The 16,353-nt window shown below is 44.3% G+C and overlaps 1 protein-coding gene across 1 annotated transcript in view; it reads left to right on the forward strand.

The window, feature by feature from the left end:
* Positions 1–16,353, forward strand: part of LOC122720401 (ephrin-B2) — a 52,079-nt gene that overhangs the window by 26,178 nt on the left and 9,548 nt on the right. Inside the window, exons 2-4 of the mRNA XM_043947105.1 lie at positions 11,789–11,930; positions 12,859–13,162; positions 15,228–15,533. Of these exons, the coding sequence (XP_043803040.1) occupies positions 11,789–11,930; positions 12,859–13,162; positions 15,228–15,533 (752 nt within the window). The remainder of the gene's footprint in view (positions 1–11,788; positions 11,931–12,858; positions 13,163–15,227; positions 15,534–16,353) is intronic.

The following is a 16,353-nucleotide window of genomic DNA, read 5'->3' on the forward strand; positions in this document are numbered from 1 at the left end:
AATCATGGGACACCGACTACGTATAACGAATGGCTCAGGCCGGATCGCTTCCAAGTTTCTTCGCGAACGTTCCTAATCCAGTTCCTAGATTCCCGTGTTTCCAAACATTGGAACGCCTAATTTCTCGTGAAACGAAAAGTATACAAACAGATCGTACAAACATAACCAAGCGAGAAATTGTTCGCTCGAAAAACTTATTACTTATACTCTTAATCGGTCAGGCATTCTATAAGCGGATTTAGTTCACACGGTTGGATCAATTTCCTGGTAACTCACAGATAAGACCCCATTTTATACCCTTGTGAATATAAAAACCTTGCAAAAACCTTGTAAGAAGTAAGAAGTAAAAAAATGTATATATACACACACGACGCCTATCGCGCGAACGAGGCAGACGCCGTTTGTTACACGCCCCGTTTTCCCAGACACGAAACACGAAAGAAACGATCGTAGAACGTGATCCATCCGGAGATGATCTCGCCGATGGCGAGCGAACCTGAGGAGACCTCTTTGGGGAGGGAAGGGATGGTAGGAAGGGTCGGGTCGGTGATTTTCCGCGAGTCACGCGAATTCGTGACTGAATCCCGGGAATCTCGAACGATGTGTCACGCTGGTGTGAAACGTCACGGCACTAGGAAGTGACCCCGAACTGTCGCTTGGTCCCGCGTACCTGTGCACGACAATGTCCATAAACAATGGGGGCTATCTCGGGGATATCAACACGATGGGCCAGGCCGTGGATCTGACCCAGGAACGGGGACCTGACCCCGAACGTGCACCGGGACACGGGTTATCTTCCATATCGGCCGGACAGAAATGTCTCAATGCGCAATGCGGATCTTTGTCGAAGGTGCAAATACCGTGGTGCCGCTCCATCTCTGTCTGAGGAATCCCCGACAGGGGGATGCGGGATTGGATCTCGCGATCGAACCGCCTCGGGACAGATTAATAATAAGGATTGTGGAATCGTGCGGCCGCAAGATAACGCGATCGACGCTGTCACGTTTTGTTCGAGGATAATCGAGCAATAGACTTTCGATGTTCGTGCATAAGGATGCTCGAGGAGGAGCCATCGTTGATCGAAGGTTTGATGGTGAGATTAAGTTGGATCAGTTTCTAGGTCTGGCTGATTTTAGAATCAGCGGCTATTCTTGTTTCTGTTGGTCGTTACGTTGATGTGGTTATGCCTTTATCACAATTGTTCGAGTAACGTGTAAATTGGAACAGCAAACTGTACTGTTGCCAATGTATTATATTCTGTTTTATAATCTGTTTCGACGAATTCTTCGAACAGAAATTGACACCGAGCTTTCAATGTCCGATTTCTTACGTTCGATTGTGTAATAATTATGGAGTAATTATTAATCTCGTATATCTTGTAGGAATAATACGTTTATGGTATATTATAAAAATTCCTTCTTTTTTCTCTCCTCTTGAGTTCAAAGGTAACGACGATTTCAACATTTTCAGTTCGACGTTGAAATTTAATGATTTTGGAAGATTTTAGAATTGGAAAAAGAAGTTTCGTCTATCTTTATTTATTCCTCCCCTGATTTTGTGTTCTCGAAAGTTCAATAAAAAAATTGAGGACACTAAGATTATACACGGGATATAGAAATATTTCTCGAATACGAACGCAATAGCTACCTGGAAAGATATCAAAGCCAAGTATCGAGTGCGCCGTAACATCGGGACAGCTTCGAAACTGATCTCGACGTGGCATTTTTCCCGTAGTAGGGACAAACATTTCCATAATCGTAAACCTTTCATCGGTTCTCTCGTACACCGAACCTGGTATCAGCCATAAAACTGAAGAAGCAATAACGTGGCAAGGTCAGGTCGCGCAAGCTCCACGCTTTCCTCCCGAAACTCGAAACTGCTAATATACCCGAACTTGCCCAAAGAGTGGCTCCGTCTAATCGACGCCCGAGATCGCCATAAAGTTTCCGATCGTAAAATTAAATCGTCGTTAAATGCTCGTAGAGGATCTTCCATTCCTTTTTTTTTTTTTTTTTTTTTTTCACAATGACAATGACGTGAAACCGAGCCACGACGAGAACACACGAGAGACAAACGAACAAAAATTACCGAGCGAAGAGATCTCTCCCATAGTCTCTCGACGTTAAATTTTGAGATCATAATACCTCGAAAATGATTCGCCTTACAACATTGGCCGTATTCATAATAATAATAATAATAATAATAACAGGCATAACTTTTCAAAAAGTCACAAATTCCACGAGGAGGAATTTAACTAAACGACGATGTTTATAGGCTATTCCGTAGGATCGTTTCTCGAGGAGAATATATTCGAGAAGTAATGGTAAACCAAAGGTGGTGCCGCTTACGAACGCTAATTGGTAGTTAAAATTAATTAACGAGCCGACGATACGCACGACTCTATTACCTACATACGTCTCTGCATCGGCAACCCGCGCATATATACGTTCTCCGCCGCATTAACCAACTTGGCTGCAACTCGGAGGTTCAAAGGGTGAAAACTGTGGTCGCTTTCGACACATTCGAAACGCCGCGACTGATAAATCTCTGGCCAGCCAGCACGTAACTCCGACGAAAAGCACGCGTCTCGTCGTCTTCGCCGTCGGGATGCCTGAACCACGTGGTCCCGACTATTTTCTTTCAACGACGAGCATTTGATCTCCGATCGGGACAGACACTCCCCTACTTACGCCGTTAGTCCAATTACAAAGGAGTGGCGTGCCGCTGCACATAAATTACACGAGCTCCCCGGGACAATCTAAATTGTATCGAGTCCGAGCATGCTTTAACTCACGATGTTACTCCGTATTTGTACACGGGCCGGACTAATAGGCAAATCATAGCCTGTTCCGCGAATTTTTATTCCCAAAGGTTACTCGACACACGTTCCCGTTTCTCGTCTTACATTCATCGCATCATTCGGGATAATTAATTGCTATCGTAGAGATTTGTTTTATCGTACGTATGATATATTCGATAACCCGTGTTAATTTAGAAAGGGAGATTTTCGAGTGTAACATCTTTGCAATTTACATATTTTTACCGCGAACTTTATCATCATTCATATTATCACCTATTAAAATATTTATTCCATCACCTAGGATCCCTGACCTAAAAATTTATAATCTTCGATACGAATATTTATAGATACGTCTTGCAACATTACGACTCGATAAATTCATATGAAACGAGCGCGATATAAAAGAGAAGTTCTGTCACCTGTTCGAGGAGAGTTGGGGCAAGTGGAGGAGAGAGGAGAAGAGAGGAAGGAGATCGTGTCGCGGCTTTCGACGCGGTTGATAAATCGACGCTACGAGACGGAACCCCGAAAACACGTGCGCGGACGTGGCTGCGGTATAACGTCCCTGTCGGACTATTTCTTTCAACGGCGGCCCTCTGATCTCCGTCCGGCTCTGACACTCCGTCTAGCCACTTTAGTGCCTCCATTCCACGCCTCGCGAGGGAGGTGGAACGACGAGAGCGTTTGTACGCTGTGCACGGCTTTTAATAGGACGCGCACAACGTCGCGGTACGCGTGGATCGATGAACTTTCCGTTTAGAAGCCACGCCACGACGAGGATCGTGCGTTGTCTGTTCCGTACACGAACGATCGACTGCCTCTTGGGCCACGAGTTCCGACCTCGAATAGACGCGACGATTCGTCGATTTTTACTCCCTTACCACCGAGTTGTGTCGTCCTCCGGATTCTCTGCCATTCGAATCGCACGTGTTAATTCGATTTCGAGGACGAAACATCGCGGTGTGGATGTTGAAATTGTTCTCTCGGATATTTTCATGGGATTTTTTTTTTTGTTCGTTTTGTTTTTTGAGAGAGGGAGAGAGGGAGAGAGAGAGAGAGAGAGAGAGAGAGAGATGTTTCGGCGGCTATTTCGATCGGATTGGATGTTTTTATAGGGGAATAGTTAATATCGTGAAGGTCTGTGGGGCGGAGAATAATCTGTGACGACTTTGGGAGTGTCGTAAATTTCCTGAATGCTCTCGACGATAATCACTTTGTTCCCTCTTTTAAATTCATAAAGTATGCGGTGTATTTCCTTGGAAAGATTTATCTTCGCGAAACACCGACGATTTTTTTAACAAGTATGATGGAGCTGTATTTTAAGAGGAGTTTTTTAATTCTCGTAACGCTGCTCCTTTGAACTTTGTGACAAATGTGAAGATGTGAAATCGAAATGGAAGGAAGTTGATCGAATTTGATTAAATATTTACGACGTTTCTTATAATATTAACGAAAAAAAAAAAAAAAAGAAAAAGCTACCTCGTCATCCATTTTTTTTTTTTTTTCTGTAGGAGTTAAAATGAAGTTCCTTGGAGATTTACGATTCTCTCGAAAAATTACGAACAAAACGTACAAATGAATTGACCATGCGAAATGACAAAACAGCTGATCAAGAACGATTCGACGGGAGCAATCACATGAATTCCCATCGTGAATCAAATTATCAGCGCTAACAGGTTCCGTATCCACAATCATTCAGCTCTTTACGGACAAGCTCCGGGGTGAAATTTCGCCCCGAGGGAAGAATTACCAGGCGCCTCGTTAACTTTCGTTTCATCTTCTTCCATCTTGTTCCGTTTTCACGGGAATCGTTTCTTCTTCCGCTTTTTCACGCGCTTGTAAATCCCTCCGTGTTATATTTGAGAAAAAAAATCACAGTGAATCGGTATAATATACCGTATACAAAATGTTGAAAATTTTTTCAATCGCATCATCGACGAAGAAAAAAACTTTCTATGATTCCATGGTTGTTTCGCACGACTTAAAGATTATCCTAGAAATGATCCTAGTGATAAAAATATCAAAGAACGTACGTGTTTCTGTGCTCATGGCTCGAGGATACGAAGAACGCAAAAAGTTTCAGGAAGTGAATGCGACAGCAGGAAGCGAATATCCCAGTTATCCACGAATACAAGAATAGATCGAACGGGAGGAGAGGAAAAAAATTCACGTGTAAGAGACGACTGACGCCAGGAGGAAGAATACGATAAATATTTGAAGTTAACTAATAATAACGCCGGCACGTCCTAATGGCATCAAGAGACGAAAAGACGCCGCCGCCGTCGACGACGAAGACGACAACGGAGACGACCACGACGACCGTTGGGCCTACCAACCACGTCGACTGAACAGAAGAGAATCACCCGCACCGCTTTTACATAACGCATTAATGTCGTGCATTAAATGGACCGACTGCGCCGTATACTGGACCATCTTGCAGGAAGTTATTATAAATACGGCACGAGACCGTGGAATTCGTTACGGTACGGAAAGCCGCGGGAATGCGACCCGGCCCTCTCTTTTATAAATAATTTAAAAGTTCAAGGGGCCCCCGCTCGAAACGGAGGGGGGACGCGTTTCGGCAAAAATGCCTCGTGTCCCCCTTCAGGGTTGGAAATAGATTGACGGAATCGAGTGCGCAGCACCAACCGCTTTTATGTTTTCCACCAGTCGTGTTGTCGCTGACTAAACGTATGTACAGAAACCCCTTCAGTCCCCTTTGTAACACTTTTGATGGTCGCGCTTTTCGTGTAGGAAACCCTTCACCTGTCTCATTCCTCTCTGTCGCGAATTCTCTTTCAACGTTTATAAGAAAATATTATGTTACGTGCACGAAACGTGAAAATGAATCGCGGCTTATTGTTATTTTTACGCGTTATTGTGCAAGTAAGGTGTGGAATTTGTTGATAATTAGGGGAAAGGGACGAGAAGAATTACAGTGAATAAAATTTATCATCTGTGTGTTTTTTTTCTTTAATTATTATTTTTCACTTCGTGATTGTAAATGTAAATGCAAAAGATATAATTTTGTAAATTTACACGATGTATTGTATCGTTAAAAAAGTGGTAACTACGAGTAATTCGTTTTGATTTTCCTGTTGGCTTTTTTTAGTTTTCCCGTGCACAACGAGAAGAGATCCCGCTCGTTTAACCGATTAAATTGTCTGATTTATGAGAACCGTTTCAAATCTTCGGAGAAATAGTTACGCTTCACAAGACGATGATTTCAGAGTAAGGACTGAATTAAGGAAATCAGCTGGATAGCTGGGAACTGCTCGCGCCCATTCAGACTCGTTAAATCTACGCTCATAAAAACGACGATAATAAACTCGATCCATAGTCTCGCTGTTTCACGTCGATTTTGTATGGTACGAAGACTTGCCACGCTTGCCAGCTACGAAAGAACAAAGGAGTGGAGTGTGTGACCGATGTAAAAATAAAATCACCCGAGAGGAACCAATTATGGTCTGTATTTGACGTCGCGAAGAGAAGCAGGTGCAAATGGAAGAACCCTGTATGTAACACCTTTCCAAAAACGCGATCGATATCTTCTCTATGTTCCAAAAAAGATTATTACGTTGCCTTGCTCCCAGGAATTGCTTCCAGTTAACACTTTCCGCACACGAAAAGAGGAATAACGCCTCTTCCATGCAACTATATCCACCCTATACCGATACTTATCGCGATCAACGCGTGAATTATCGTTATCGTATCGCACGAGAACAGAATCGAAAAATTGATACTTTTTTTTTTTTCTTTAAATAACATACGAAAAGATTAAAAAAGAGAAACCACTCAAAAAAAAAAAAAATAAAAAAAATTAAGAATACGAACCATTACCTCTTTTAAATAATTCATACGCGTCTCTCAGTCACGCCGTAAATTTTCAATACTAATTCCTGTGGACATTACAACCGCGAGGCTGTTCGGCGACGAAATAGAAAGAAGGGGGGAAAAATATGCATTATACGGGCACAATGGTTGTCCAAGGAATGAACATGATGAATGAAAGAGTCAAACGATGGCCCCGAAGCCGGTAACGTCCAAGGATCCATCCGCGTGGTCGTTTTGCTTTCTCTCTCTCTCTCTCTCTCTCTCTCTCTTTCTACCCCTTCCCTATCCCCTCACCCCTTTGCTCGCCCTCTTTGACGCAGTCGCAGCTTTGATATTCCTGCCAGAATATCCCACTTATAGTTAGTGCATAAGCCTCCGTTTCTCTAGTCGTGTTCCCTCTTTATCCATCGTTCTAACAGCTTTTCTGTCCCCCCGTGTGCTTTCTCTCTCTCGCACCCTCTTTCTTCGAATCTCGCAACTATCCCCGTCACGCGTTTCCAGCTTTTCCTTCCTCCTCTCCTCACCGGCTCGGAGACATTCTAACACACGTGGCCACGGTTTCCTCGACGTTTCTCACCGACTCTTTGTCCCGTCGCGTCGTCTATGACGTTCAACTGCACGAAACGTTCCTTCGTGCGCTTCGCGTGGATAAAGCTGCACACGCCTCTATCTATCCGCCTTTAAAACGAAACGCGGGTCAAGGATCGTGGATTAAAGGATTCGCGAGAAGAGCGTGTCGTTTACACGCTGACGTGAATCCTCGCGGTTTTCCTCCGCTTCCTCGTCGTGCCGTTACGCGATCCTTGGATACCACGAACACCCGAGGGACCCTGGTAATTACGCCGATAAGAATCTCTCGCATAATTTACGTGGTTCGAATAACTTTTCAGCGTCGCGGTTTATTCTCCTTTTCTTCTTTCCGTGGCAAAGATTGTGAAAGAGAGAAAGGGAGCGATAAGGTTCGATCTATGATTCGACGAAGAAAGGGAGAAGGGATGGGGGGTGAAAAAAAGTTGAACGCTTGATAGTTTCGACGAAACATAAAAGGAAGGGAAAAGGAAAGGAAAAGGGTAAAATTGGTCTGGACGAACGATCGACAGGAATTTCCAGGGGTCCCGAAACGATGGAGGTCTCCTCGATCGTGGAACACGCCCACTTTTTCGCTGTTCCAATTAGTCCAGAACCCTTGCGCACGTTTTATTTGGTAGTTGATTGGTGTGGCGGGAACAGTAGTGGGAATTAATGAAGACGGTTTAGGGGTAGGACATTGCAGTTATTGGCCCTCGAATAATTCCGCCAACGTTGGCGGATTTTACAGACATTTAGTCGACTATGCAATTAACACCAGTGATACGATCGATTAGACTGGCAATATGGCAGATACGTTTATTATATGATCGATACGGAAATTACGGAAATGAAAAATGGGAATAAATGGTTAAAGTAAATACGTTCTAAGAGATACAGAAATTATAAATAATAAAAATAATACAATGTAATCGAGATATTGAAAAAAAAAACATAGATATGAACATAGATATATATATATATATATATATATACAAGAATCTAAGTCAAAACTTATAACGTCGTTTAATCTTATCTTGCACTACACATTCTTAAGACGTCCAAATTAATATCGTAAAATGTTTAAACTTAAAATTGACGTTAAATGGATATCTTTAACGCGTCGTGTGCTATTTGAGTAAATTTATCAATTAACGAAAGCAGTAGAAGTAAAAGCGTATTAACACTCGAGAAAGAATACGAAGGGAAGAGGAACGATGACTCGATAATTGGATGATTCGATGGTTAAACAGTGTTATCGTGTGTATCTCGATTATAAGGAAAACTCGTGTCTCTGTATAAACGTCTGCGTCTGATATTCGCAGACGCGCAAGTTTTTTAAGTTCGAAGGGGTCACTCGAGGATTCCCCATACATATTCATGGCGAATATTTACTTAAGGCCAGAAAAGAACTGTTAAGAACGAAAGCAACGTATCGCATTAATACGAGGGTCCTCGGAGATCCTACGAATACGTAGGTATATGCAAATGACACCATTCCCGCCGGGGAAACCTTTAAATCACACATCGAGGCTACCAATAACACGTCGACGATCATAATACAAGACAGCCTTTATGCTCGGTGTAGCAGCAAGAGTAGCAAAACGTTCGTCCTCGAGTTTAAAAGGATCGCGTTTTAAGTACCGTAACATGCAATAACAGCCTTTCATCGGATATAATTCGAGTCAGGATTAAAATAACAAATAGAAGAGAGAGCGACGCGTGTTGCGCTAGCGTAATCAACGTATATTGTTAACCGTGTACCGACAAGTTTTCATATGAACGAAGTCTGTTAATCGTTCCCAGAGAACCAGATTCTCGCGTACATTAACATGCCATTGATATCTCGTCGATTCTAAACGGACAAGCAGTTTCGTACTTCTTCGCGACATCGTACCGACCGTCATTTCGAATTTACATCTTATTATGCCGAGATAGAAATAGGAGAAAAGGAAAAAAATATATATAAGATACGAGATTCGCGAAAGAGAGAGAGAGAGAAGAAAAAGAGAGGAAAAAAAAAAAACTTACAAAATTATACAATCATCAACGATGAAGGAGATACGCGAACAAATTACCGTGACGGGATTTCAAAGATCTCGGTTATTCAAATTTCTTCTCTTCCCACCGTGTTTTCCCTTATCTCCGCCCGTTCACCGGAACGTTCAACGAAAACGCGAAATAAATGCAGACACACGAAGCGAATCCTTTTCCCTTCAAAACGTATGTCCCGGCAAATTTATACATCACAATTCACCGCGCATTGCGGCCATTAACGCGTCGACGAGCAGGCAACACGACGGGCATTGCAAGCCATCAACCTCCATGAGGAAACCGAGAATGCCCGGTCCAAAGTACCAAAAGGAGCCACGCCGTGCTTTTATCGCGAGTAATTCGGGCCACGATCGTACGTATACGGTGTCTAATAAATTCGTGAATGGCCGGCCAGCGACTGAAATGTCGCTACACACCCACGCCTAACGCACACGAAGTATGCCTGTACGCGCGTTACGAAGGGCTCCCTCTTCTTTCCTCTCTCTATGGCCTTTCGACATCGTGGCTGTGTGCGCGCGTGCCCCGGACTCGAGGTTGTTGGCGTTCGTTGCGCGCTTAGGGTGGGTACCGACGAACCGACATGGGGGCACCGAGAGAGCGGATATTATCGCCAAACGTTAATTTGGTCGAGGCCCGGCCTACCTTCCAATTTTCGAGCCCTTACACGCCCACTTACGAGATTGTCCGTTAATGCTCCGAAACGTCGGGACGCGTTTTCGACGCCCGCGTTTTACCGCCACGGAGAAGAGGTTCGCGTACTTCACCGTACAGCCGACGGCTACGTATGTGAGAATGTATCGTGGACGAGCGTCTCTCTAGAACCCCCTCGGCGAAAGAAGGTTTGTACGAGGCACACGTGTGCATACGTTGAAAGAGCACGCGTGAGTATATGTGCGAGAGTAAATAGAGTCGATTGGGCAAGTCGTCGTGCCTTGGAAGGATAGCAGATCTTCAGGTGTTAGAGATTTCTAGACTCCTCCCTACTATCTCTTGGAGATAGTAGACTACTGGGAACTCGAATACAGTTCTTTTTTGTTGAATTTTTAAAGGTAAAATTTCAAGCGCCAACTTCTATAAACGGCAGACAGTTGAGAGGGAGTCTTGTAATTAGAATTGCAAAATCTAGAGGAGGCGTGTCGAAAAATTGTGAAGAAAAACCAAGGTTTTTTTTCCTCGTGATGGGGAAAAAAATTCCATAAACGCGATATAGATAATGATATCTCTCGATAACGCGCAGAAATATAATCGAGTGTTGGCCGAGCAAGGGCACTTACATGAAGGATTCGCGATAAAATTAAATGGAACGTTGCGAAAAGGAACGACACGCCCGATTGGCCGCTAAGAAAACAGGGAAAACCGTATTTCAACTGTGCCTTAACATTCCCCCGTGCGCATCACACTCGCCCGCGCCTAATTTATGTAACACAGAACAAATATACTCGTGGCCGCGCGTACGTGCAACGTGGTCGCATCAAAGAAAATAAATACGGGACGAAACAAGTGGAGCGACCGCGAGAAGCAAGAAAATAGTTCGCGCAGCGGTTCGTAGACCCGAAATAGGGCGGTGTGAACAGCAGGAAACTTTACTGTATACCGTGAAACGTGGAGTAAGAGAGAACGTGTGTATTGGCGTGTGTGAGCGCTGTTGGAAAGAACCGGTTATATAGAAACCGTCCTCCACCTTCTCCACCTTCTTCTCCTTCTCCTCCTCCTCCTCCTCCTCCTCCTCCTCCTCCTCCTCCTTCTTCTTCTTCTTCTCCTCCTCTACTTCTTCCTTCTCCTCTTTACCTTACCTTCCCTTCCACTCTTTCGCCGACCTTTCGTTCCATCCTCGCCAAGTATCCAGCGAGCCCCGCTACATAATACAGCCTATACATATATACAAACCCGATTGTATGCGTGCCTCCGTGTACATAGGTGCAGAGGCTGTATGTACACTTACGTGGGGTCCCGACACCATGGGCGCCTGCCTATCTGACATTGGGTGCCTACGAGGGCGAGCCTCGTGTCGTTTCTTTTTCTCCCTTTCCTGACCTGGCTACCGACGGATCCGGAGGAAGAACCGTGCACTCCTTCCTCCCGAGAACCTCCTTCGAAGGCGTTGGAATTTCGCAAACGTATTCACGAGGATAACCTCGTTTCCGATACGCGAAACTATCGTGTATCGCGCGGATATCCCGCGGCGAAAGAAACAACAAAACGTTGAGTGATTGTTAACGTATTTAATCGTACCGTATGATATTCGATGATTAATTTTTTATCCGATACGTTTTGAACGTTGGGCGCCCGGAGATGGAGGCGTTGGAAATATAAATGATTCTTTTGGCTATTGTTAGAACTTGGTTCGATCTTTCTCCCCTCCGTGTTGGATACGTATGTATGTGTGTGTATGAGTACACGTACATCCTGTGGCCCCGCTATTTAGACTTAGATTTAATTTTTAATACACGAGCCGAGCCTCGTGTATTACGTTCAAAAGGATTGCATTGAATATTATTCTTTATTTCACGATCATCTGTTTTTCTGTTACAGATTTCGAATAGACAACACGGACCATATAATAGACGTGAACAAGAACAACGCGGCGTTCGAGTACGATCAAGTGAACATAATATGTCCTGTGTACCAGCCAGGAACGTATGACGAGGACGCGGAGAAGTATATTATTTACAATGTAAGTTCCAGTACTTTGTATTGTATCGTAAATGCGAAGAATCTCGACGTTGGTTAAAAAAAAAAAGATTGTCACGAGTCCGAGCCTGTGTATCCTGGCCCGCCACAGTGGGATCAACAGATAAATCGAGTTACACGACTGTTGTTGACCCATTATGCGAAATAAAAAATTGTCAAAGGGTGTTCCGTGTTGTTTAGACAGCTGTTACTACTCGAAACTCGTTCGTTAACTCGCTCGTATCAGACCCCCAGAACGACTTCCGCTTCGTAGCCAACTTTTGACGCCGTGTCGCCCTTCGAGGGGATGTCGGAACGTTGTTTCACCCGCTCTTTAAAAATATTCATGACGAATTACCGCGTAGCAATCATTCCTTAATTAGGGAAACTCGTAACGATGTTTGTACGCGGGACAAAAATCACCACGTTTCATAAATCAAATCAAAGTTTCCAGGGAAACTTTTATCCCTTCCTCTTTCGCTTTTATCTGAGATTTCTACGCCTAAAGCAGCGACGCAAGCACCACGAATCATCGTCGGGATCTAATCACCGTCTCGATATCCTTCCCTCCTCGCATTGTCTCGATAGCGTTCGAACCCAACAACAGATATTTTCTCCCTCTTAACTGTATATCGAGGGGGCCGAGAAACACGAATCAGCTCTTTCTAACAGCTATGCGTTACGGAGAACGGGAAAGAATTGTGAAAGTCGTCAAACAACGAATCCTCCGCAAGAAAATCTTTCTCTCTAGAATCTTCTACAAAGAATTGTCGTTTGTATAGAACCCAATAAAACAAAAAAAAAATAAATAAATAAATAAATAAAAAAATAGAAAAAACATTGAAAGAGAAGGCTATTACGTGACAAATAAATAGCGTTGCCATTCGATTCGCATCGGTAGCTTGTGCTTAGATGCATCATGTGTTTCACAGGTATCCAAAGAGGAGTACGAAACATGTCGGATAACAAATCCGAATCCGCGAGTGATAGCGGTCTGTAACAACCCGTATAAGACTATGTACTTCACGATCACCTTCAGGCCGTTCACACCGCAACCCGAAGGCCTGGAGTTCCTGCCAGGCCACGATTACTATTTCATCAGCACTTCGTCCAAGGACGATCTCCACAAACGCATCGGTGGACGATGCACCAGTAACAACATGAAGGTGGTCTTCAAAGTGTGCTGCCGCAACGAAGCTGACACCTCGTCGTCATCAGCGACATCGCGCAACAATTGTGAGTATTCATTTTTTTTCGAATAAAAATATCAATATTCATCCCATAGATACTCGAAATTAAATGGGAAGTGAAAATCAAATCCCATTTACAACGATCGTTCTGTAACCTATCCTTATATCCTCGTGCAACGAACAAAAACCTCTGTCCTACCGCAAGGAGTCATTTCACATGTACGACCAGTATTCTAATGGATCTGATTATCATAATCTGAAATTATAGTCGTTGTCTACGTCGTCTGCGCCGCCTTTTCATTTCGCGTGTAAATCACGTTTAAGAACCTTCACGGTTTCGCGTCAATGCATCAGCTCACCGTGTTCACGAGCAACAGGGGGATGAAGCGAATCGGAAAAAAAAAAGTCTACGTCATAAATTCATTATCTCCTAATCAGTTACAAAGGGGAGGACCTTCCGTAACGACAGACGGTCGATTCCTTGATCTTCCGCTTCGAGCACAATTCACCCTCCGCGACCACCTCTGTGCTCCTCCCCTCTTAAATAATCCCTATCAATTGTAATTGTTACTCGTGCACCATTTGTTGCGGTTAGAGGACCGAACGCTGACCCACAACACAATAAATTCCACTATTTCATTCTAGCCCGCGATCTCTTCTCTCCCTAATTCGTTCCAACCGTTCTCCCGAGACACCTTCTTTCACCTTCTTCCTCCCTGCCACCGGCCCAACACTCGTCGGAGACGATTCATGCGCCATAATGACTAGCTATTTCGCCGGCCGAGAACTCTGAACTCCCTTTCTCTCTTTCCTTCTTCCATCGAGTCTCGGGCATTCAAGATTCCACGAGGCTCTCCCGACCTCGAAATCCTTCCGCGGCTCTCTACTGTGTTGTGTTCATTGCGGGATCAGAGCGTGAGCACGCTCGTGTACGATGCTCTACGATTACTATCAACAGCCACGAACCGCGAGAAATGCTAATCTCGCGGAAAATTTCAGACGGGCTTCTCTTCTTTGCGCCGCGAGCGCGACCGCGGCGAAAGACATTTACGCCGGCAATTAGCCGACGAAAATGCGAAATTAATCTTCGACTTTATTCCACCGGTGAAGGTTCGTTCTCCTCCTCGCTCTTTGTGCTTGTGAAGTTTCGACCGTGTGTACGGAATATTTGTCATTCCTTGTGTCCTACCATGTTTTCTTCTCCCTCTTCCTTTATAGTTTTATAATTAACAGTCGATCGGTTTTAATAAATGAACCGTAATCTCCGATAATTAAATTAGTCCTTGAAAATAAATTCTTATATAAAATAATATAAAAATATATCTTTTTATTCCATAAACGTTTTTAAACCAAGCAGAGTCGCACGCAGAGTCAAGAATCCACGCTCCTCGGTCGGTTTCCACGTTGCGAGAACCACAAATCCTACCTATCAAATTTTTACGATACCGCCTTTACGGTTATAACTGTAACGGTTTACGCGCGATTCTACTATTACGCGTACGGATGATCGGCAAATGATCGGCAGTCCGATTAAATAAAATTTAACGGGCGCAATCATAACCTCGTCTGTATTTCGATTCGAAGCCCGTTTTAAAATAACCGAACCTTACACGCTCGCATCTATGTATATACGTACATAGGTAATTGAAATCGATGGCTATTCACCGGACACTCGTCCCATTTACGAGCAATCGTCGACGCGGTCGCGTTGGAACGCGCGATTCTCCCCGTTGAAAATTACGCAAAACCAGTGCGCGATTTGGCGTTTCCACGAGTTAAAATCGAAACTTGTTCGTCGACGCGATGTTATCCTAAATCATTCGACTGGAAACACCAACGTGAACAACGAACGATGTTCGTTGCGCGGGCGCGCGTAACAACAGTAATCGAGACTCGGTTGGAAATTGCACGCAACTCGTGAACCAGGTAAAAAAGTGGCGGTGAGATTACACGCTAAAATTCAATAGCCGCAACGAAGTATACCCGAGGCCACGGCGTTATACCAGGCAACGTTCTGAAAAAAGGCCGTCCTGACTCGCGAGCATGACAATGTAATAAGAATGTTAGAGAGATAGGAAAATGTTAATGCCGATCCGTGTGTCGTATTTCAGCCGTGGCCGTAACCAGCAGCACCGTACCAAGCAGCAGCTCGACCAGCACCGCTGTTTTGGGTGGAGGAGCCGCTGGAATACCACCCCCGCCACCACCGAGCGTCCTCAAGGGCGGAGATCGATTCTACCCAGGGGGCAGCATTCATCATCATCACGATCATCATCAACCGGCCACGGCGGCGCCGACCCTGCCCCACGTGCCCCCTCCGGCCATCTACCCCGTGCATCCGCATCAGCCTCCGATTCACAATGGACCTCCGTCCTCCTCGCCGCCCAAGACCTCGATCGGCCAGAAGAAGAAGAACAGTACGTATAACACACCGCCCCACCGACTCTTGCCACCTGCTCTCTTTGCCGCGAAACGAGTTTCTCGATGCTCCTCGCGACCATTATCTCGGCCAATGATTCTTTCATTTTTTTCTCTCTCCCTCCTTCTATCTCCCCTTCACTCCCTACTTGTTCAATCCCTCCTTTTTTTTCTCTCTCTCTCTCTCTCTTTTTTTTATACTCCTTTTATTTTCTTACGCGAAATTTCTCTCGTCGTCGCGTCTCGTCGAAATTAATCGTGGAAAAGAAGAGGCTTCTTTCATTCGATCGACGCGAATTAAATCTACGATTAAGTCTACGATTATCCGTTGAATCGGTCGAATTTAATTATGGAATAGAGTAACGAGGAATTATAGTTAAAGCGATTTAATAAATAATTAAGTAATATTTGTATATTAAAGGGAAAATGATCCTTTCCCTTATCGATATGTGGTTAAGGTGTCTTTAATCGTCTCTTTCTTTTTGTCCAATTTTGATAATTATCACTTTGTATCGGCATCAGTGTTGCATAAAATTAAGATAAACCACTCGTACCCGACGTATTTACTGCTCGTTATTTTTGTGTAAACCGTTTCTTTTTCTTTTTCGGGCGAAGAAATCAACGCGGTTCGTTATTAGCATTGCATAATTGATAGTTTTTCTTTTCGGAAATACGGCAAGCGCGGGTCCATGATCGTGCGAAATCTTTCTTTTCCATCGTCCGTTCACCGAGTCAAAGAGGAACGTCGTCGACGCTTCGATCATTAAATTACCGTTATGTAGCTGAACGTGACGGTCCATTGCGTGCCAAACAATCATT

The sequence above is a fragment of the Apis laboriosa genome, unplaced genomic scaffold (genome assembly GCF_014066325.1).
Source record: "Apis laboriosa isolate Shangri-la unplaced genomic scaffold, ASM1406632v1 scaffold12_cov154, whole genome shotgun sequence".
Taxonomy (NCBI): Eukaryota; Metazoa; Arthropoda; class Insecta; order Hymenoptera; family Apidae; genus Apis; species Apis laboriosa.